Genomic DNA, 22,269 nt, shown 5'->3' on the forward strand with positions numbered 1-22,269 from the left:
GGGTCCAAAGAAGACATGGAGGTGGCCAATAGACATATGAAAAGATGCTCAATGTCACATATGAAAAGATGCTCAATGTCACTAATCATCAGAAAAATGTAATTAGTACCACAATAAGATTTTACCTCACACCTGTCAAAATGGTTATCATCAATAAATCAACAACCAAAAAATGTTGGTGAGTACTTGGAGAAAAAGCAAGCCTCATTCCCTGTTGGTAGGATGCATGTTTGTACAACCACTATGGAAAATATTATGGAGTTTCCTCAAAAAATTAAAAATGAAACTGCCTTATGATCAAACAATTCCATTTCTGGGGAGTTATCTGAAAAAAACTCAAAATACTAATTTGAAATAATATATGTACCCCTGTGTTCATTGTACCATCCTATATAATAAAAGGCTAATATGCAAATTGACCAAACAGTGGAATGACCAGTTGCTATGATGAGCACTGACCACCAGTGGGCAGATGCCCAATAAAGGAGCTGCCCCCTGATGATCAGTGTGCTCCCATAAGGGGAGCACTGCTCAGCCAACAGCCGGACTCATGGCTGGCGAGGGCAAAGGTGGTCGTGGGAGCCTCTCTGCCTCTGCTGCAGTGGGACATCCCCTGAGGGCTCCTGGACTGGGAAAGGGTGCAGGCTGGGCTGAGGGACCCCCCATGAGTGCACAAATTTCATGCATAAGGACTCTAGTTATTTATATGAGCCAAGCAATGGAAGAAATCCACTAGTCCATCAATAAACAAGTGGATAAAACTACGGTGGAATACATTTACAATGGAATATTTCTTAGAGATAAAAAGAATAAAATATTATCACTTGCTGCATAATGGATGGACCTAGAGGTTATTATGCTAAGTGAAATAAATCAGTCAGAGCAAAATACCATATGATTTCACTTATATGTGGATTATAAAGAACAATATAAATGAACATCAAAACAGAAACAGAATTATAGATACAGAGAACAGATTAATGGTTGCCAGCAGGGGTGGGCTTGGGGGACTTGGTGAAATAGGTGAAGGGACTGAGAAGTAAAAATTGTTAGTTACAAAATAGTCATGAGGATATAAAATATAGCATATGAAATATAGTCAATAATATTGTAATAACTATGCATGGTGCCAGGTGGTACTGGAAATGGGGGGGGGTAGTTTATAAAGTATATGATAGTGTAACCACTATACTGTATACCTGAATCTAATACAAAAATAAGATTTAATGTAAACTGTAATTTTAAAAATAATTAAAATATTTTAAAGGTTAAAAAAATGAGATTAGGATTAGGGTTAGAGTAAGGATTAGGCTTAACATTTGGGTTGAGGTTAGTTTTAAAGTTAGTGTTAGAGTTAAAGTTAGGATTAAGGTTGAGGATAGAACTAGGGTTAGGTTTAAATTATGGTTAAGGTTATAGTTGCATTTAGGATTAGGTATAAGTTTGGTTTTAAATAGGAATGTTTACAAATGAAGTTAAAGGGGTTTTATTGAAAAAGAAAAGTAACAAGTTTACAAATTTTTATAAAAAGAACCTGAGTTTTGGTTTAATGGCATATAATATGTTTTTTATAAATTAATAATAAAAAGTTTCTAATTCAGGTATTATAAAAATAGCCCTGGCCAGCTTGCCTCAGTTGGTTGGACGTTTTCCATGCACTGAATGAAAGATTGCCAGTTTGATTCCTGGTTAGGGCACATGCCAGGGTTGCTGGCTGGATCCCAAGTAGGGGGTGTGCAGGAGGCAGCTGATCATTGTTTTGTCTCATATGGATGTTTCTCTCTCCCTTTCCCTTCCTATCTCTCTAAAAGTCAATAAAATAAAAAAGAAACAATACAAAATCGTCAATAATTGAATGAATAAGTAAATACATTAATTAATTAAAAACACTGGTGGATAAATTGAGACATAACAAAGCACATAGTGATATAGGCACATAATGCTCAAGAGAGCCTCTGCTGTAACAGTATGTATTCAATTTACAATGTGAGCTAGTACATAACTATTTACACCAGTTTGTTACTATAGTATAATAGCAAATGACCAATAAAGAATTTTTTGCCCTCTCAAAACACACACACACACACACACACACACACACACACACACAAATTTTTTTAGTATGTCTGCCTTCTCTTGGACCATGGCCCTCTGTTCCTGCTTCATGCTAGTCTGCTATGCTAGCATAGCTATCTGCTCATATCAGGGTTGCTTTGATACACACATTGTATGAGCACACATAGTATGTGCACACATCATAGTTAAGGACTAATATACCAAATAACTCTTCACATGAATCATGGTTGTTTAAGCATATACAATAGTTGTCTTAAGCTACATGGATACTTTATTATGCTTGAAGGCTCTATGTTCAATGTCATTGTTTTCAGTTTATGTACTACAGTAACTAGAAAATTCACCAACTTTGTCATAAGAATTTTGGTTTCCTGCTCATCTCTATGGTCCTTATCTGCACTTGTTTGATGGTCATCTGATCATGTACCATAGATGTATGCATGTTCATTTAATACTAATATCTGCTAATGTGCTACATTTCTCTGTACAGGGTTGGACCTGTTTTTAGAAATTTGCTAACTTGTAAAGGCTACCTGTTCCAGTAGTATATAGAGTTTTAATAACCAATATCATCCCAATACGTTTAATTCAAAAATTTAATCATGGTAAAAAATTAACAGGTCTTAAATCTTTAAATGTACATTTTAGTAGAGTTATGTATATTCATATTGTTGTGCAACAGTCCAGAAGGTATGCTTTTTACAGTTTTTAAAATATGTTTCCATTGATTTTTTAGAGAGAGAGGCAGGGAAAGGCTCTCTTGAGAAGGAAATATTGATTGGATGCCTTCTGCATTGAATCCCTATTGGGGATCAAGCATGCAACTCCCGGCATGTGCCCTGACCATGAATCAAACCAACGACCTCTTGGTGCATGGGTCGATGCTCAAACACTGAGCCACACTGGCTGGGTAGGTGGTATGCTATTGATAATGTACAATGGCTTAATGGAGTGAGTATCAGGTCCCTCTTCTCTTGTTCAGTGACTACTATGTTCATGTGCTATGGTTTTCTGACATTTAGCATGGTTAAATTGTTTTACCATACATATCTCCACATGCATTGTAATAATGAGATTTGCTATCAAAGTGTCATGGTAGTTGGGGACTATACATTATGTCCAACTTCTATATATCATAGCAGTCTTTTCATGCATTATGATTATTTGAACATGTACCTTAGTCATTAAGTTAATATAAAATTCTTCTATTTTTATGTATCATACTACATATCATAGTCTCTCCTTCCAAATCATTGGTATTTGCTTCTGTTCATTAACACCTATTCTTAGTGTGAAGGTTTGCTGCTTATTTATCATGATTATTTGAATGTAACTCATACTAGAATATCATAGTTGTACACACACTGTTAATGTTTTTGCTTATGCAGCATGGCCATCTTCTCCAGAATCATTAGTTATGCATTTATGTTTTCTGAGTATCCACCATGGTTATGTCTTACATTTCATGGATCATTTCAATAATTTGGACTTATATCTTGTACCAAGTCTCTTTGTTTCTGTAAAGTAATTGTCAATCTTGCATTATCTAAGCTTTGATGTTTGTCATGTGATCGATCATACAACATTAGAATCTGCCAAAACACTGTGGATGTTTGGACATATATTATAGTTTCTGCCTATACTAGAGTTGTCTGTGCATACACCATATTTTCTTACTTATATGCCATGAACTGTTCTGTTTCTGTTAATTTCTGTAAAGTGACCAGCATCTTCTGTACAGCTTTGAATCATGAATGCTACAGCACATATATTAGATTGACAAGAAATTGCTGTTTTGTGAAACAAAATTGTTGCATATTGGTCCATAATTTTATGTGATACTACCTAATACTATGACTACTTATTCCTATATGTAATGTGGACATTTCATTATTTCAGAAGTCCATGTTCTCCAGTACCATAGTTTTCTATGCTTATACCAGTTTGTGTTGGGGAGCCTGTACCTAGTGTATTAAATTAATATTCAGATTATATAAACTGCATAATGAGGAGGCACAATCTACTCACACAGGGTTTTCAGGAAAATTGTTTAACTGAACTGTATCAAGATGAGAATCCTAATTATGCTATAAAGAGATTCCAGGTCTTAATATTCTGGTGTTTTCTACAATACTTAACTGTGACAAAGGCATTTGTGGCAGTAAATATCAGAGAGAAAGGGTGGAAAATAAAATTAAGACACGAGAGATTAATTTAAATTTTTGGATTATAAGAGATGACTGAGGCTGAGAGAAATTCTGTGAGTCACCTAACCACAAGAAGACAAGGAAAGAAATGAAGCTGTAACCTAAGGCTACTGTTTACTGATTTAGAGCTCTTTACATTACTTTTACTTGGATGGGCTCTGTTAAATTTAAAGAGGAGTAGATTGAATTTTGGTGACATTGATTAACTGAAGAAAGGGAATTGTCACATCAAGTATTAGGTAACTAGATATCAGGGAAGTTAAATGAGTCTAATAGAGTTAAAATATTTTTGAAATTTCTTCTTTCTCCTTTCCATTGCCTACTTATTTCCTCTTTTTCTTTCCCTCACAGGACTCTCTAAGTTGGTGCCTATGAAGATGATAATCAAAAGAATGAGTTACTTCTACATGACCAGCTTTTGGCTTCTCTTCCTGATTAATATTCCCCCTGAAACAACTGGCCAAGGGGAATCAAGACGACAGGAGCCTGGGGATTTTGTGAAGCAGGATATTGGCGGGTAAGAGGGCTTAAAAATAGAAAATAATCCTGTGATAAATTCTTGTCTTGGACAAAAAACTTAATTTTTTTCAGATGAACTAAAGTTCTCTGGTCCTTGATACTAGACATTGCATTGAATTTGTAAAAGCATAAACAGCTCAGACTTTCAAGGTGGAAAGAGATCTCTTGGGCAACTTCCGAGCCCATGTTTGAATTCTCTCTATAACACCCAAAAGGCAATTCTGTCCAGTCATTTGCTCTGTCTTTTTTAAATCTTCAATCTGTCCCTTATTTTTATTGGCTCTGTCCTATTAATATTTAAATGTGATCAAGAATCTTCCATCTTAAATTTAAACTTTTCTTCACATAGTGCCTTAAATCTTTTCTCTTCTTTACAGTCATCCTTCTTAAAGGAGTGGCTTTCTTTATTTTCTCTATCTACCTTTCACTCTGCTCCATTGGTGCTATCTGACTTCCAACCCCAGAATTCTAAGGCAACTTAAGCAACCAACATGGTCAATGTTGATTCTGTTTCTAAAATGATCATTTGTCTTTTTTTTATCTCTCTATATAAAAACCTAATATGCAAATTGCCCCCTCAGGAGTTCTACCTAGAGATTGGGAGTTCAATTGCTTACTATGACGTGCACTGACCACCAGGGGTCAGTGTGGAATGAATGAAGGCCCCAACTGGCAGCAGGAAGGCCCTGATAGGCCAGGCCTAGGGACCCTACCCATGCATGAATTTTGTGCACCAGACCTTTAGTACAACATAATTTTTTAGTACCATGTGGCAAAATTCAGCATTGTTGACTCTTTCTTCCTTCCTTAACTCCTTTGTATTATGAAATAGAACATCCATAAATATGCATAAGTTTAAACATAATTCTTTCTTTCACTTCAGAGATACCACAATACCCTGGTTCTTAGATTAGGTTCTCTAGAAGCAAGGCCCAGGACAAAAACTCTTATAGTAGTCCAAGTGGAAGAAAACATATTCCCTTTTTTAAGGGAATACGTACTATATTTCCGTGTCTAGTAACCTGATGTCATTTAATACAACTGGAAAGAGATCCACACAATTGCTCTCAGGAGCCAGTGCTAGCCAGGTCTAATAATTAAATATTATTGAGGACCTGAACTATAAACATTTATAGCATTAGAAATTAGAACAGAGAAATTTTTTTATTATTATTATAAAAAGTATTTATTGTTGAAAATATTATGTATGTCCCTCTTCCCCCCCCATTGACCCCCTCCAGCCTACCCCTGCCTCCTCAGCCCAACCCTTCAGCACCCTATTGTCTTGCCTAAGAAAAGGTTTCTTAAGCAAATGATTTATTGGGAGAGTGCTCTCAAAGAAAGTTATATGGAAGTAAGAGAAGCAAGTTGGAAAGAAGAAGTAAAGCAAATGCATGATTTCACTTAAAGTGTAGCTTCCATTTGACCCCACAGGGTGCTATAGAACATGAATGGCACTAAAGAATTGGCCCACCTTGAGGCAATGGACTTGGGCTTTTGTAGCCTCACCTCAATCATTCATTGCCTGAGGGCTGAATAGAGAAAGAAATAACCTAGGCTCCCTTCAGCAGATGGCAATATTCTAAAATTGTTGTGGATGGTTTCCCTGGCCTGGTGAAAGAGATCTAGATATACCACCAATATTACACCTGGGCTTCTTTATACTTTTATGTCTATGCTTTCTATAATATTTTCTACAATATTGCACAGCTATATCAAAGCTTTTGTGATATGAAGATCTTTTGTAATCTGGCAATCTTCTTTTCCATTGTTCATTATGCAGGTAATGGTGGTGTTTTTTTTTTGTTTGTTTGTTTGTTTGTTTTTGTTTTTTGTTTTAAATCAGGTGCTATTTTTACTACATAGACTCCTAAGTGACTTAATCCATCCCCATGACATTGTTACCTTACATATATACCAATGACTCTTATCTCAATTGCTGTTCCTAATTTGGCTACTGTCCCATATTCTTGGAAGCATTAAGATTTGATTCTAATTATTTTTGCAGGGTTGATTACCTTAATGTACTCTGAGTCTTTCCATCTCTGAGCAGAGGGCTATAGAACTGGACGAATATGTCTTTAGATACTTGGCCCACGTGAGGTTCTTTTTGTTCTTTACCCCTGTTAACGAAAAAACAAAACAAAACATTGAAACCTGTAAAGAATTTTTGTGAGTTTATTTGAGCCAAACTTTCGACATATGCCAGGAAGCAGAACCTCAACGGATTGAGATAATGCTCCCAAGAATGGCGGGTTACATTTCTCTGTTTATACACTGAAATCAAAGGAGGGACATAGGTGGGTTACATGAAATTCATTGGTGATGGAGTAAGGAGGCGGAGAAAGCAAAGTGGTGGGAAACCCCTGAGATGGGATAAAAAGTAAAATGATGCCAAAACCGGTTTGGCTCAATGGATAGAGCATCGGCTTGGGGACTGAAAGGTCCAGGGTTCAATTCCGGTCAAGGGCATGTATCTTGGTTGGGGGCATATCCCCAGTAGGGGTTGTGCAAGAGGCAGCTGATCGATGATTCTCTCTCATCGATGTTTCTAACTCTCTATCTCTCTCCCTTCCTCTCTGTACAAAATCAATAAAATATATTTAATAAATAAATAAATAAATAAAATGATGGACGTGTACTCAGGTGAGTGCAGGAACAATTAACGTGATAACGTAGGAATTTGAGGCATCTGTCCTGGTGCTCAGCACATTTGGTTGTGCCCCAGGGGCTCCGGAAAAGAGGAAGTTACAAGTTACCCAGAAAGGCAAACGGGCTCAGTAAAAAGATCGAAGTTGATCTTTGTCTGGGAAAATATCTGAGACATAACTACCTACTATAACCTGTTAGATATATAATTTTCAAACCATCTTTTGTGGTTATCTTAGGTCTCTGGGTTTGCAAGACTGCCACACAGGCCTTCCCTGAGCTTGTCAGGTTAGCATGTGGCTCTTTTCTTTCACACCCCACTCTGAAGAAAAAAAAAAGATTAATTCTGCTTTATTAACTTTTCATGTATCTGATTTCAGTGTGCAATGATAGATATTCTAAGTAAGGAGGAAGTTCCAAATACACAAACCTTATCTCTTCAAATATTTTTATTAAAAATGTTCAATATTCACATTATTACAAGTGTCCTAAATCTAACAATAGGACATGGCCACTTGGCTATTTCATAAACTGTTTAAACTAAGTATGTCTAAAATAGTAGCATTATCTCCATCTCTCTCCTTCAACTCTAAAAACAAAGAACAAGCAAACACAACATGTATCCTGTTGCTCAAGCCAGAAACTTGGAATCATTTTGGCCAATTTTCTACCCTTCACTCTTCAGATTAAATCAACCACCAAAAGCTGTCATTTTTACCTCACACATCCATTAGATTCATCTACTTTTTTAAAAATATATTTTCTTGATTTTGCACGGAGAGGAAGGGAGAGAGAGAGAGTTAGAAACATCAATGAGAGACCCATCAGCTGCCTCTTGCACACCCCCTACTGGGGATATGCCCGCAACCAAGGTACATGCCCTTGACCGCAATCGAACCTGGGACCCTTCAGTCCCCAAGCCAATGCTCTATCCATTGAGCCAAACCGGTCCCAGCTAGATTCATCTACTTTTTTCCAACTTTCCTGCTACCACTCTAATTTAATATAATGTTTTCTTCTACTTGGACAGTATACTATAAGAGTCTCTAATTGGTTTTACTTCCTAAAATCTGGCTCCCATTCAGAGTAACTGTCACTCTGTAACTAGTGTTTCTTCTACAGCGTATGTTAAATCATATCTTTCCTGTTTAGAGTAATTTAATGGATTTTTATTGTCCCTAGATTAAAATCTAAACTTCTTAACATGATTTTATAATGCCCATTAATTCCTAGGCTCTACCCATCTTGTCAGCCTATTTTGTAGTCCTCCTGTCACCAAATTCTGTTATTCAGCTATATTGAACTTCTTTTTAAAAACTTCTTTTGATATAAAATCCCATTTAATTCAAAGAATATCATTATTAGAAATGATCCCCTTAGCCTTGAAATCGTTCAGTATTACACAGTGTATTTTGTTCTTTGATAGTGGCTTTTCTGTTCTCATTTTACATTTGGCTATGGTCCCATATTCTTGGAAGCATTAAGATTTGCTTCTAATTATTTTTGCAGGGTTGATTACCTTAATGTAGTCTGAGTCTTTCCATCTCTGGGCAGAGGGCTATAGAACTGGACTAATATGTCTTTAGATACTTGGCCCACGTGAGGTTCTTTTTTTTCTTTACCCCACTCTGGAAAAAATTAATTCTGCTTTATTAATTTTTCATATATCTGATTTCATTGTGCAATGATAGATATTCTAAGTAGGGAGGAAGTTCCAAATACATGAATCTTATCTCTTCAAGTATTTTTATTAAGATTTTTCAATATTCACATTATTGCAGGTGTTCTCCCTTTTCTCTCCTTTTGTCCTTTCTGCCTCCCGTGGCCTTCACCAAATTACTGTCCTTGTCCATAGGGTATGCATATATGTTCTTTTGCTAGTTTCTTCATCTTCTTTATCCACTCACCCCCACTCCCATCCCTTTGGGCACCAGCCAGTTTGTTTCATGTGTCCATGCTTCCAGTTCCATTGTATTCATCAGTCTATATTGTTAATTAGATTCCACATATTAGTGAGATCATATGGTATTTGTCTTTCTCTGACTGGGTTATTCCGCATGGCATGGTACTATCTAGATCCATCCATATTGTCACAAAGAATAAGATATATATATATATATATATATATATATATATATATATATATATATATATATATATATCCGGTTAGTATTGTGTTTCTGTACCATAGCTTTTTTATCCACTCATCTCCTGATGGGTACTTAGGCTGTTTCCAGATGGTGGCTATTGTAAATAACACTGTTATAAACATAAGGATGCATATATTCTTTTTCATTGGTGTTTCAGGATTCTTAGGATATATTCCAAGAAGTAGGATTGCTGCATCAAAAAGCAGTTCCATTTTTTAATTTTTTAAGGAAACTCCATACTGTTTTCCACATTGGCTGTACCAAATGGCATTCCCACCAACAGTGCACAAGGGTTCCCCTTTCTTCACATCCTCACCAGTACTTGTCCTTTGTTGATTTATTGATGGTAGCCATTCTGGCAGGTGTGAGGTGATACCTCAATGTTGTTTTAATTTGCATATCTCTGATGATTAGTGACCTTGAGCATTTTTTTTTCATATGTCTATTGGCCATATGTATGTTCTCTTTGGAGACTTTATTTTTATTTATAGTTTTCATATTGCATTATGCTAATTTAAAGCATATATTTAAATCTTACTATATACCTAGCATGAGTCTAAATCCTTTACATATGTTGACTTATTTTTTATAACAGATCTGCTAGCTAGTTGCAGCTATTATTCCTATTTTAGAGATAAAATATGGAAGCATGGAGAAGTCAAGTAACTTTCCAAAGCTCACACATCTAAAAAGTGTCAGAGCCAGGACTGAAACCCAGACAACCTGGGTCTTAGAGTTCGTGTTATCAACTGCAACAATATATTGCTTTACATGCATTTGGTCACTTTTATTTAAGAACTAGGCACATGCCCATTTCTTTTATGTACTTGAACATTTAGGTTCATATAGTGATCCCTCAAGTTCTGAATACTTAATATATCAGCCACAGACTGATTGGCTGGCACTTGTGAAAATGGGCAGGTCCAATTTTCTTATAAGACCTGAAGGAATAAGAAATACATTTCTCCTTTGAAGTAGAAATGTAGTATTTGTGACACAGGCCATGGATGGACATTTGAAGCCAAGATGAAGAATACGTGGTAGGTGGTGCTATGACTTCTTATTGTATCACAGCATAAGGAAAGGTCATCTCGCTTTTCCGGCTGGAACCATGGAGGGTGCAGAAGAGAAGAAGAAGAAGAAGGTTCCTGCTGTGCCAGAAACCTTCAAGAAAAAGCGAAGGAATTTCGCAGAGCTGAAGATCAAGCGCCTGAGAAAGAAGTTTGCCCAAAAGATGCTTCGAAAGGCAAGAAGGAAGCTCATCTATGAGAAAGCGAAGCACTATCACAAGGAATACAGGCAGATGTACAGGACGGAGATTCGCATGGCTAGGATGGCAAGAAAGGCCGGCAATTTCTACGTACCTGCCGAACCCAAATTGGCGTTTGTCATCAGGATCAGAGGTATCAATGGTGTGAGCCCAAAGGTCCGAAAGGTGCTGCAGCTTCTCCGCCTTTGCCAGATCTTCAATGGCACCTTTGTCAAGCTCAACAAGGCCTCCACCAACATGCTGAGGATTGTGGAGCCTTACATTGCTTGGGGGTACCCAAATCTGAAGTCGGTGAATGAATTGATCTACAAGCGTGGTTATGGCAAAATCAACAAAAAACAAATTGCCCTGACAGATAACGCATTGATTGCTCGATCTCTTGGTAAATATGGCATCATCTGCATGGAAGATCTGATCCATGAGATCTACACTGTTGGAAAGCACTTCAAAGAAGTGAACAACTTCCTGTGGCCCTTCAAGTTATCCTCTCCTCGGGGTGGCATGAAGTAGAAGACCACCCATTTCGTAAAAGGTGGAGATGCTGGCAACAGGGAAGACCAGATCAACAGGCTTATTAGAAGGATGAACTAAGGTATCTACTATGGTTATTTTTGTAATCTGGTCAGTTAATAAACTGAGTTCTTCAAAATTGAAAAAAAAAAAAGGAAAGGTCATCTCAGTATTACTGCTGCTAAATATAATATCTTGATTAAGGTGATGAACATCAGGACTCTCCATTGTAAGAATACCAGCCACCAGTATTGATTGAGATATTTGAGCTTTTGGCCATGGGAGTGGAGTAGAGAGTTAAGAGATAATCAGGAAGAGTTTTGCACAAAATCAATTGAGTTCCAACAGACTTTCATGTAATGTGGATTCAGAATATTGGTTGATTGAGCCAACTATAGGCTATCACCTGGAAGGGTGTCTGTATATATCTCTTTAGCATATTGATGTCAGTTAGTTCTTCACTACAGTTCCCTTCTTTCTTCCTCCCCTCCCCCTTCCCAATGAATCTGTATCACTTTTAGCACTCTGCCCACTAAAGCAGTCAATCTTTCTACTCTTCACTGGGTTTCAATGCCTCTCTGGCCAAAGCTTCCTTTATAGCTTTTGGTTGATGGTGAGCCAATATTTTGTTACTATTTAAACTTGAATAATGCATTCAACTACATAAACTACTATTTTTTTAAAAAGAAAAAACAAATTGTGAATACGTCTAGATATTAAGCATTAAGATTGGCAATTTTAATATAGTATTTAATATATAAATAATAATACAACATATCTATGAAGTTATTTTAATTTTAAAAATTATATACTTAAGGTCACACAACTGATAAATTCAAATGCATGTCTCCAGATTCTTTAAGCATAGTTACATTTTTCCTTCCATGAGTACCTATTTTATCATTTGATTATCTCAGAAACCCAGTAAGCAGGGAAATATTACTTATCTTGTTTTACCTTTTTTCCTTGCTCTAGCAACATGTAGAATAGTAATAGGTACATAGTTAATGCTTAATAAAAGATGTATTGAATGATCAATTGATTTTAATTAGGTTTATGAATTAAGGGGGAAAATTGGGGGCCCAAATGAATTTTCTGGAATTATTAGCTAGAAAGTGACAGTTTAGAGTAAAACTTTTCAATTCAGGAGTTTCTACTATTCTGTAGATCTTTCTCAGTGTCTTTTTTCAGAATAGGAACTTTCTCACTGCTAGGGATAAATATTGATGGGGATACTATTGAGTGTTTCTTAAGACTCCTCAAATGTTATCCAATGTCTTTTATAGCCCTGAATAAGTGCATGCTAAGAATAATTATTATATTTGCCCTTTCTCTATAATAGACGTGTCTGCCCGGCCCTGCCCCCATTGGGTGACTCTAAGAACTGGCCAGCCCCACCCCTGTCTAGCCCTGCCTTGCGGGGGGGATGCAGCCTCACATCCCAGCATAGGGGTGGGGGGGGGGGGGCGCGGCCTCAGGGGGACCCACAGAGCTGGAGGCACCAAACCCACCTCTGCAGCTCCACATTCTGACAGAGTGAGGACATCACAGCCTGACGCCATGAGGGCATGGCAACTAATTGCATATTAGCTCTTTACTATATAGGATTAATTTCAATCTCTGGGTCCAAAGTAAGAATGGGAAAGGCAAACCTAAGGAGATACACCACTGTAACTTACTTAACTGGTCTATTCAAAATAAATCACAAATACAGCTGGCATGAGGACCTAAGATTTCTGACTTTTGGTTTGTTACTTAATTTCACACCATGCTTCTTGACCCTTGGCAACTACAATTTCTTCCACAATTTTCTCTTTTCCCTAAACTACTTAGGGCCTTTATTTATTTCTAGTCCTGCAAAACTACAATAAGCTCCTCAGGAGGGCCTGATTAGGTGGTTAGAATCGTGACTAGTGCTTTGAAAGGCTTACAAAAGGCATCCAAGATGGAGAAGTAGGAGGTAGCTAAGCAGTACTAGAAAACCAGAGAACTTAGATTACAGTCTTATCTCTACCTCTCAGTATCAATATGTCTGTGGACATATTTGGTGTCCTCTCTGAGTTTATTTTCTTATGTATAAAATGAGAGATTTTAGGGAATCTCTTAAGAGTTCTGATAACTTGAACATTTAATGTATTACTATTGCTTTGTTGCCCTATCTCCTTAGGTGGGATGTAAAAAGACTAGATGCAATTCAAAGGTTTGTCTGACTGTTAGTCTATGAACCTGTGTTTATCTAGTCTAGAAAAAGGGTAAGTTCCTAGTTTAAAAGTTTTCCATGTTTTGCCGAAACCGGTTTGGCTCAATGGATAGAGCGTAGGCTTGGGGACTGAAAGGTCCCAGGTTCGATTCCGGTCAAGGGCATGTACCTTGGTTGCAGGCATATCCCCGGTGGGGGCTGTGCAAGAGGCAGCTGATCGATGACTCTCTCTCATCGATGTTTCTAACTCTCTATCTCTCTCCCTTCCTCTCTGTACAAAATCAATAAAATATATTTTAAAAAAAAGTTTCCATGTTTTATTTTGAGTTCCTTTCATTTATGCAACAAAATTTGTTGAATCAACTGCCAGGTACTATTTCTAAGGACATTCTGTCCAGAATTTCTCCTTGTGTTTCTCTACTTCTGGGTTGGGGCTGGATCATTTGTTTGGTAAAGCTCATGCCAATGCTGGAATAAGAGTACAAGTATAGTGACCACTGTCTGCCCCCATGCATAGGTAATCATTGTGACAAATATTAAGTGCTTACTGGTTTGGTTAAAATACAAGGCTATTTAACTGACCCAGTCTATTGATTGAAATATTCTTGAATTAAAGTGTTTAGAAATGCAATTGTTTCTTATTAAGAACCATTTTTTTTTCTTCTATTGCTTCAGACTGTCTCCCAAACATGCCCCAGATATTCCCGACGATAGCACTGAAAACATCACCATCTTCACCAGAATCTTGGATCGTCTTCTGGATGGCTATGACAACCGGCTGCGACCTGGTCTTGGAGGTCAGTTATTATTTTAAAATCTTCTGCTTGGCTATGTTCATCTGAAAAGTTCTTTTTAAAATATATATATATATATATATATATATATATATATATATATATATATATATATATAATTGATTCAGAAAGGAAGGGAGAGGGAGAGATAGAAACATCAATGATGAGAGAGAATCATTGATTGGCTGCCTCCTGCACACCCCACACTGGAGATGGAGTCCACAATCCAGGCATGTACCCTGATTGGGAATCGAACCATGACCTCCTGGTTCGTAGGCAATGCTCTGAGCCATGTCGGCCATGGTAGATAGTTTTGTGTGTTTTTTAATCAGAGTTTTGGCTGTTTGTGCCTGTGTCTCACTATGCAGCTTTGCCTTTGTGGCAGAATTGCAAGAGAATAGAAGAACAACAACAAGAAGAAAAAAGGTTCTTTTACCAAGTTTTGAATCCCTTCCATAAATCACCTATTTGTTTGTGTGTTTTGTTTTTTACTTTTCAGAGTCCTTGAGTAGGTGCTTTTATGTTTTGTTCAGAGATTTTATTTAGAATCAGTGGGAGAGAAAGACTTCATTGTACTTAATCCATCCCCAGAAGCCACTTTAGTTTTGTTTTAATTTTAGTTTTTCACCATGTTTTTCTTAGTCTAGTTGTTTTGTGGTTTTCTTTACTCTGAGCCCTATTCCAAAATAGATTTACAATAGTATTTTGAAATATTTTCTCTATTGTGATATTGCTAATTCACTCCAGGTCCAAGGAGTTTACTTGGCTCAATTCCTAATCCCAAGACTATTACTTTGTATATCATGTCATCCACACCCACCCCCCAACCCAAGCTTGTAGCCTCAAGCTGAGCCCTAAGCATCAATTCAGCTTTGCTTTTTCTATCTTCTTTAAAAGGAGAGCCCCAGCTCAGATCAGTAAATACGTGGCCTGTTTCCAGCCTTCCCTTTTTTACAGAGAAATATTTTAATCTCTTTTACTGCAGTTATTTTCAGACTCATAACTCCGGCTTCATCCTTACACATTTGTTTTGTTGCTATTCCATGATATTTTGATCTTTCATTTGAAACAACTATATCGTTTTGTCACATATTTCATGCTTTATCTCTCATTATTGCGTGTTTGGATCAGAGTGGTTATACTGAGATATGAAGTTACTTGTGCCATCTTATCTGGAAGTCCCAAACACTTCTTAAGGATGGTAATGTATATGACTCTGGTAGCATTTTCTAATATATTTTGGCCTTGGAAACTATAGTATTTTTTAATATTTGAATAATAACAAAAGCAGCTACTATTTTTAATTTAAATTTTATTGGGGTGACATTAGTCTACATGAACATATAGGTTACATGTGTGGATTACTGTTACAAGATCTGTATATTGCACCATGTGCCCACCTCCCAAAATCAAATCTTCTCCTGTCACCTGATATTGGGACCCCTTTCTTCCCCCAAACCCCTCCCTCTGGCAACCACCACACTGCTGTTTGTGTTAATAAGTTTCAGTTTTATATTCCATATATGTGTGAGATCATATAGTGCTTAGCTTTTTCGGTCTGACTTATAACTGCCATTTTTATAGATAAAGAAACTAAGGTATAATTAACTTGAAGTAGGACCAGTACTACATATTCCTAAACCAATGGTTTAGCCATTTGTTAATTTTATGTTTAAGGTAAAATTTAGTAGGCCCTGGGAAAATACCAGAGCATCCTTGTAACATTTTACGATATTTTAGCCGTTTTAAAGATTCTGTTACTTCTCCCCTGGCTTTCAGCTTTTCCTGTAGAGTAGAGAAGCCATTGTGTTTTCTTGGTCATTGTTTGGGCACTGCCTCAACTTCCTTCTCTAATTTTGTTACAATGTTGTTGCCCCATGGAAACCCTCTTAGCTCTAAGGAATAGTCTATATTTGCAGCAAAGAGCTATGCATCTTTGTAGAGGAAGCTTTCTAATGTTTTCATTTTTTCTATAGCTGATACTGACATTTCTTTCCATGTGTATGGATAGTTCAACATATTTACCCTTTTCTGCTGGAACTACAAATCCAGATATTGCCATTGGTCCCTATCACAGGAAAGGGAAGTCACTGGAAAGTCTGAGGGAAAAGATATTCTAGGAAGGTACTTCTGTAGACCTATAGTAACACCCATGGGATCATTGAGCACAGCATCCTTTCTAGAGAAAACTGAAAAATACCATTTGAATATTTTATTTCCACAGAGTAAAACCTGGATATTATTATTTTTTTCTATCTCTTTTACTGGTTTAGTGCTTATTATCCGCCCCCCCCAGCCCCCTACGGTGCCTATCTTTTTGCTCTTTGTTTATAATTTAGTGCTTCTGATTTACTCTAGGTTTAGAAACCAGGAAACCAAAGATTTATATAGTAGTTTTAAATATACTTTAGATATTTCTGTGCTGAAACCCTTCATGTTCTGTGATGGGGCGACCCGCAAGAGATGACCACCAGAGACAGAGATCAAAACGTATGAGCCTTTAATAAACTAGCAGTGACTGCAGTTGCAGCACTCTACCGTGGTAAAGGCAGAACTGCAGTGCAGATCACAGGTGTTACAGCAAATTTATACTCAAAAACCACAAGAGGGAGTTAGAACATTTACAGTGACAACCCAACGTTATAAAAGTTATTTCAGCTGTTTCCAAGAAACTCGGGGCACAGGTGCAACACCTGGGCATGCTTGGCCGGAGCTTGAACCTCTAACTCCCTCTAAACTCCAACCGACCCATTGTTCAGTGATCTACTCTACCTCCCTCTGTCCTAGGACATCCTGCTCTAGGCAATGGAGGACCTGTACAATGTTTGCAGCCCAGAACAGTTCTATTGTAGATAAGGAAATTGAGGCTCAGAGAGGTAAAAGTGCCATTCAAAATAATAGTTTGTTGGTAGCATTGCTTGAGTTTGTACCAAGATCTGAAATGAGATTCAATGTTTTTTGCATTATATTCTGGGTAAGTATTGGATTAGGTAACAAATAATAGGTGCAGGGTAAAGGTTGCAGGAGATAAATATCCAGACTGAGTGAAAGACAAATGCAACCATTTGAATTAAAACTTGAGATATGTTTTGGTGCTTTACAATTTAAGTATTAAATATCAGATTTAAAGGAAGATGAAATGCAGAGGGTGATGGTACAAGAATCAGTGTTTTTGTGGAATTGGTGAAAGGAGTTGAGTGATCTGGGTGCTGTCTAATGCCAACAGCTGTATCTGGCTTGGGACTGAAAGCATTTTAAGGTCTCTTTAAGATTGAAATTCCTGAGAATTTTGGGAATCAGGCAGTTAATTTTGTTCTGTACTACCTGTGGGAGGGTCAAGATTCTATCAATAGTGGAATGAAAGAAAACCCACAGTGATTAGGTAGGTGGTAATTGTTGTCTCTTTTAAATATTGTGGTATGTTTTACTGGTGTGTTATAAACATGCATTGTGTATAGCTAGCTATTGAAGATTTGCTGTACATTTTAGGTACCAGACACTAGATGGAGCAGCATAGACGCTGTTGGATTTCTAACAGACCAAAAATGAAAGTCGTGAGTTCTGTCAAAACAACCTGCAAAACGATGTGTGAGTCAATAGCAAAATTTAAATTATAGCTCAGGACCTCTGACACAGACTTATAATTTCTGCTTCCTTAGGCCACCTGTTTCTGATTCCTCCAGAGACTTAAAACCTGTAATGAATACTTTTGGGAGATGGGTCACTGATTACTTACCCCCCAGTGATTGTCAAAGACAAAAGGAAAGGTAATTAGCATGAGAACAGAGCAATCCAGCTCTCTAATCCTTGAGGGCCTGTCAAGGTCACTGTAGCCCATTCCCTCCATCCATGTAGCATGTTGACCCAGACTGCTAGTCACATGGAACTTCTTTTCCAGTAGCTTAGTCTCTCTTCAAGATGAAAAGTATGCACAACAATAAGCACCTATTCTCCAGAATTTCCAGTGATATGAAAAGTAAAAAAACAAACATTTCAAAATTTTATTTATTTATTTTTTGTTTAGCTAACGTTCCAATCCTCAAAGTCTCACTATTCTTAAGAAGACTGTCTTTGGAAATAACTGAACAGTACATCTGTGCTTAAAATGATTTAAAGGGGTATAGTTAGCTTTTGTTCATATAATTCATGTTAGGACCTTATCTCTAGTGGAATTGTAACAAACTTTTTCTACAAAACATATTTCAGGAATGACAGGAAAACTTTAGACTTGAGCCAGAGGAAAGTGAATGGGGGGGGGGGATGGTGAGGGTCTGTAACACCATGTCAAAAGAGGAGAGACACAGTCAATGGAAATAAGGATATTTAGTCTGAAAAGGAACAAGAACAGACTAGAGGGTACTGTGATCACTTTCTTTTGATTTCTGAAGGTTTTTAAACCTCAGCAAGAAGCAAACCTGTTGTGTGGGTCCAAAAGCCAGTGTTTATGTATATGCTGGGGTAGAGCACTATAATTGGGACAACCACTCTGGTTTCTGCTCAAAAGAGAAATTCCACAGTTTCTTGGGGGAACTATTTGATATGAGCAATATATTTAATATAAACATAGTGATCACTTATTGGCTTATCATTATTCTTTTAGGTAAAAAACAAGTAGAAATGGCACAGAGACTGGTTGATGAGTTTACCATTGATGGGAGACTCAATGCCACAGTAAATGCATCTGAAAACACTTGTTTAAAAAGCAGTGGAAATTCCTCTTATCTGCCCACTAATTTATGTTTCACATTTGTCTCTCCTAAGACTGTGGGCAGGAGCTATAGTATGAGTTAGAGCCATTATCAGGTTTAGTCTAATTCACTCATCTTTTTATTTATTCAAATGAAATCGTAAATTCCCAGTAATTCCCTCACACATAGGAGCTGTAGTGGTGGGTAGATGTTGTCTTCTATGTCTGGGACCCAAGATCTTAAACTTCTGGGTAAGTTCTGTTCACCTGGCTTTATTATCACCTCTGAAATAGTATTAAGCAGCAGCAGCAGTTAATGTATATTAAACACAGGATCTGTTCTAACTACTGGCCTAAATGCCATCTCTATTATTTTTCTTTATCGTTGAAAGTATTACAGATGTCCCCTTTTTAATATCTCTTTAAATCCTCAATTCTGAGGTAAGTGGTATCATTATTCCAATTTTTCACATAAAAAAAAGATACAGAGACAAAAGGCACATGAAGAGTAAATGGCAGAATCTGAACTCAAACCCAGTTAGTCATGCTTTTAACCACTGTTCCATACTTCTGCAGGACACTTCCCTGAGTGTTGTTATATCCTGATTCAAGGCAGCTGGATTTTCTAGTCTGTAAATGGGATTTAGCCACTGGGTCTTGGTGGTCCCTGTGTGAAACACTGGAGTACTGTCAAGTACTGTGTTTGCCTGGCCATTGAGTAGAGGGCCAGAGATCTAAGGATGATAACATAAATTCACAACCCTCCCTCACTTGAGCTGCCAGGGCATAAGCAACAATCCCTGTCCCCACATCCCTCTACATGAGAAATTTCTGGCTACTTTGATGGAAAGAGCATTAAATCTCTTTCTCTTAGCATCTTCTCTCTTGCTTTCTCTTTCTCTCTTCTACTCTTAGTTCTGGCTATCTCTTGCCCTATAACTTTCTGTGTAGTTACTTTTATTTCCTTTTATCAGTCTCTTTCTTTTCCACTGTCCTATTGTTCTACTTCTTCCTATTCATCTTTCCATTTTCCTTCAATCATCTTCTAATGACCTCTTTTCTATTCTTTCTTTCCACTCATTTTTCTCTCTCTTCCTTTCACTTTACACAATTCTCCTAATTATTTTTATTTGCCATATTCTTACCAATTGGGATAGAAACGGAGAAGAAAGAACTATGTGCCCAATGTACAATACCAAACTTCCCAACTTTCCCTGCAGTAAAGCCAGTGAAAATTCTTCAGCCTGGCTAGGCCCTAATTTGGGAAATCAGCCTTTCCCCACACTGTTTACTTCTTAGCAATCGATGGGTTAAGTGAACACAAGCAATTGAAAGAGGAGGAGCGTCAGATTTGCACAAAACCTCCCAACTTCTATAGGCAGCAAAGAAAGCATGCCTTCTGTTACCATCTGGTACCTTTAGTCAGATACTTTTTTCTTGATGCTACAGTCAGTGAGTTCCTAGTAGAGTTCCTCTGTTCTGAGTGAAAATTCAGAATTTGACTGGTCCCAAACCCTTGTTGTACAAGAGAGCAGCCAAAAGGAAACAGTCTTGGTAAAGTATTAAGCAAGTTAGGTTTCAAAGATCTAGAATGCAAGCCTTCCCATTCCAGCCCAAGACTCTTTTATTTTAGCAACTTCCCTTTCTATCACCAGTGATTCTACAATTCTACAGTCTCATTAATTAGAGCAGTCTTCTGCCACTTGACTTTGCCACCATTCTCCCTCTTCTTCCTCCTCCTCTTCCTCCTCCTCCTCCTCCTCCTCCTCCTCCTCCTCCTCCTCCTTCTCCTCCTCCTCCTCCTCCTCCTCCTTCTCCTCCTTCTCTCTGTAGTCTGGGTCCCCTGTTTTTAGGCTGCATAACTATCTTGCAATTTTGCAATTATATTGGTTTATAAAGTTGTTCTGTGTCTACCTATGTCCTGCCTGGCATACTGGACTCAAATATAATTGTTTGAATTATATTTGAATCTCCCATTAATTAATGAATTTTGTTTTCTGTACTAGGAGAAAGAGCAATGCTTCTCCAGCCAATGAACCTGGCATTGTATCTGAATGGATAGGTCTTTAGGGTACATGTTCTGGGTTCTGAAGTGTTGTCTCTACTTCAAGCACAGAAATGGCTTCAAAGGATGCCTGTGCCCTAGATGAGAGCCTATTTTAAGCACACCTATTGTTTCAGAGACTTGTCATTTAATCATTAAGCTTGGGAGTAAATTGTGTGTTTTAGTAAATTGATTAGAGTGTTTATTATTATTAAATGATACGCACAATCTCTTCTGAAAATGAAATGTTTGTGGATACATGCAGCGGCCTTGAGCATACTCAGTATGAGTAGGGGAACAATGTATTAAGCCTAAGGGATGGTTCTGGAAAGTGGGAAGTCAAGCAGATCTAAAGTACATGTAGACCAGAACCCAGGATTGGATGAATAGAGAATATGCTACACATGCAGTAGGTGTGTTCCCTTTTCCATGAGGGAAAAGAAATAGTGCCATAGACTACATTAGCCAGTCTCATTATATACATACATTGAGTCTTGTGTGGACTTTGTTTGTGTTAGCTATGTTACTGGTATGCTCTACTGGGGTCAGCTGTGCTGGGCTGGAGTGGGACTTGTTTGAATTTACTGCAATGATGGGATGTTTGATAGTTTAAAATGGATTTTGTTAGGCTGGACTAAGCAGCCTTATGCTCTGTTTGAGGTATGCTGGAGTGGATGTGCTAATCTGGGCTGCAAAGGGAAAGACAGGGCTGACAAAAGCAAGAAAAGAGAAACTTAATTCTGTAATAATTACTTTTTTGGGTATCATTTTCCAACTTGGCAAATATGTAATGAATTCATCCATTCATACCAAATTATTCAGTCATCACTATCTGAGTAATAGGTTCCTTTTCTGTTTATTGAAGATGCAGAGATAAAAACAAAACAAAACAGGGAATCTGCCCTTCAGAGATTCTTGGATTAGGTAGGAAGGCAGACTAGAAAGAAGACAGGTATAAGAAAGAAAAATAAATGCAAAGAGAGTGTATGAGGTAATGTCAGTCATCTCCAAATATTTTCATTCAACTTAACAAAAGTTTCTCACTCATGCAAAGTCTATTTTAAATCTAGACTCTTTTGCTAATTTACCTTTATTTTTGAAAATATTACAGATGTCCCCTTCCCCCCAGGACCCACTCACTCCTCCCCACACCTACCTCCTCC

At 37.5% G+C, this 22,269-nt stretch overlaps 2 protein-coding genes across 3 annotated transcripts in view; both read left to right on the forward strand.

Annotated features, from left to right (window-relative positions):
• GABRA3 (gamma-aminobutyric acid type A receptor subunit alpha3) overlaps window positions 1–22,269 on the forward strand; it is a 205,993-nt gene that overhangs the window by 69,586 nt on the left and 114,138 nt on the right. The window contains exons 1-3 of one of the 2 annotated variants that reach the window (XM_084871095.1): window positions 2,813–2,986; window positions 4,635–4,800; window positions 14,257–14,378. In XM_084871095.1, coding sequence (XP_084727221.1) covers window positions 2,950–2,986; window positions 4,635–4,800; window positions 14,257–14,378 — 325 coding nt within the window. In that variant the 5' untranslated portion in view covers window positions 2,813–2,949. Of the gene's footprint in view, window positions 1–2,812; window positions 2,987–4,634; window positions 4,801–14,256; window positions 14,379–22,269 lie in introns of those variants that run through there. The other variant, XM_084871096.1, reaches the window with a different exon arrangement.
• On the forward strand, window positions 10,700–11,540 carry LOC311615736 (large ribosomal subunit protein uL30-like). The gene has a single exon (XM_084871161.1). It carries the CDS (start codon window positions 10,713–10,715, stop codon window positions 11,379–11,381), a length of 669 nt encoding a protein of 222 aa, XP_084727287.1. The 5' UTR covers window positions 10,700–10,712; the 3' UTR covers window positions 11,382–11,540.

This window comes from Pipistrellus hanaki (assembly GCF_964339955.1).
Source record: "Pipistrellus hanaki genome assembly, chromosome: X".
NCBI classification, from domain to species: domain Eukaryota; kingdom Metazoa; phylum Chordata; class Mammalia; order Chiroptera; family Vespertilionidae; genus Pipistrellus; species Pipistrellus hanaki.

Coding starts and splice junctions, on each gene's coding strand:
- LOC311615736 (XM_084871161.1), top strand. CDS start 10,713: ATGGAGGGTGCAGAAGAGAAGAAGAAGAAGAAGGTTCCTGCTGTGCCA.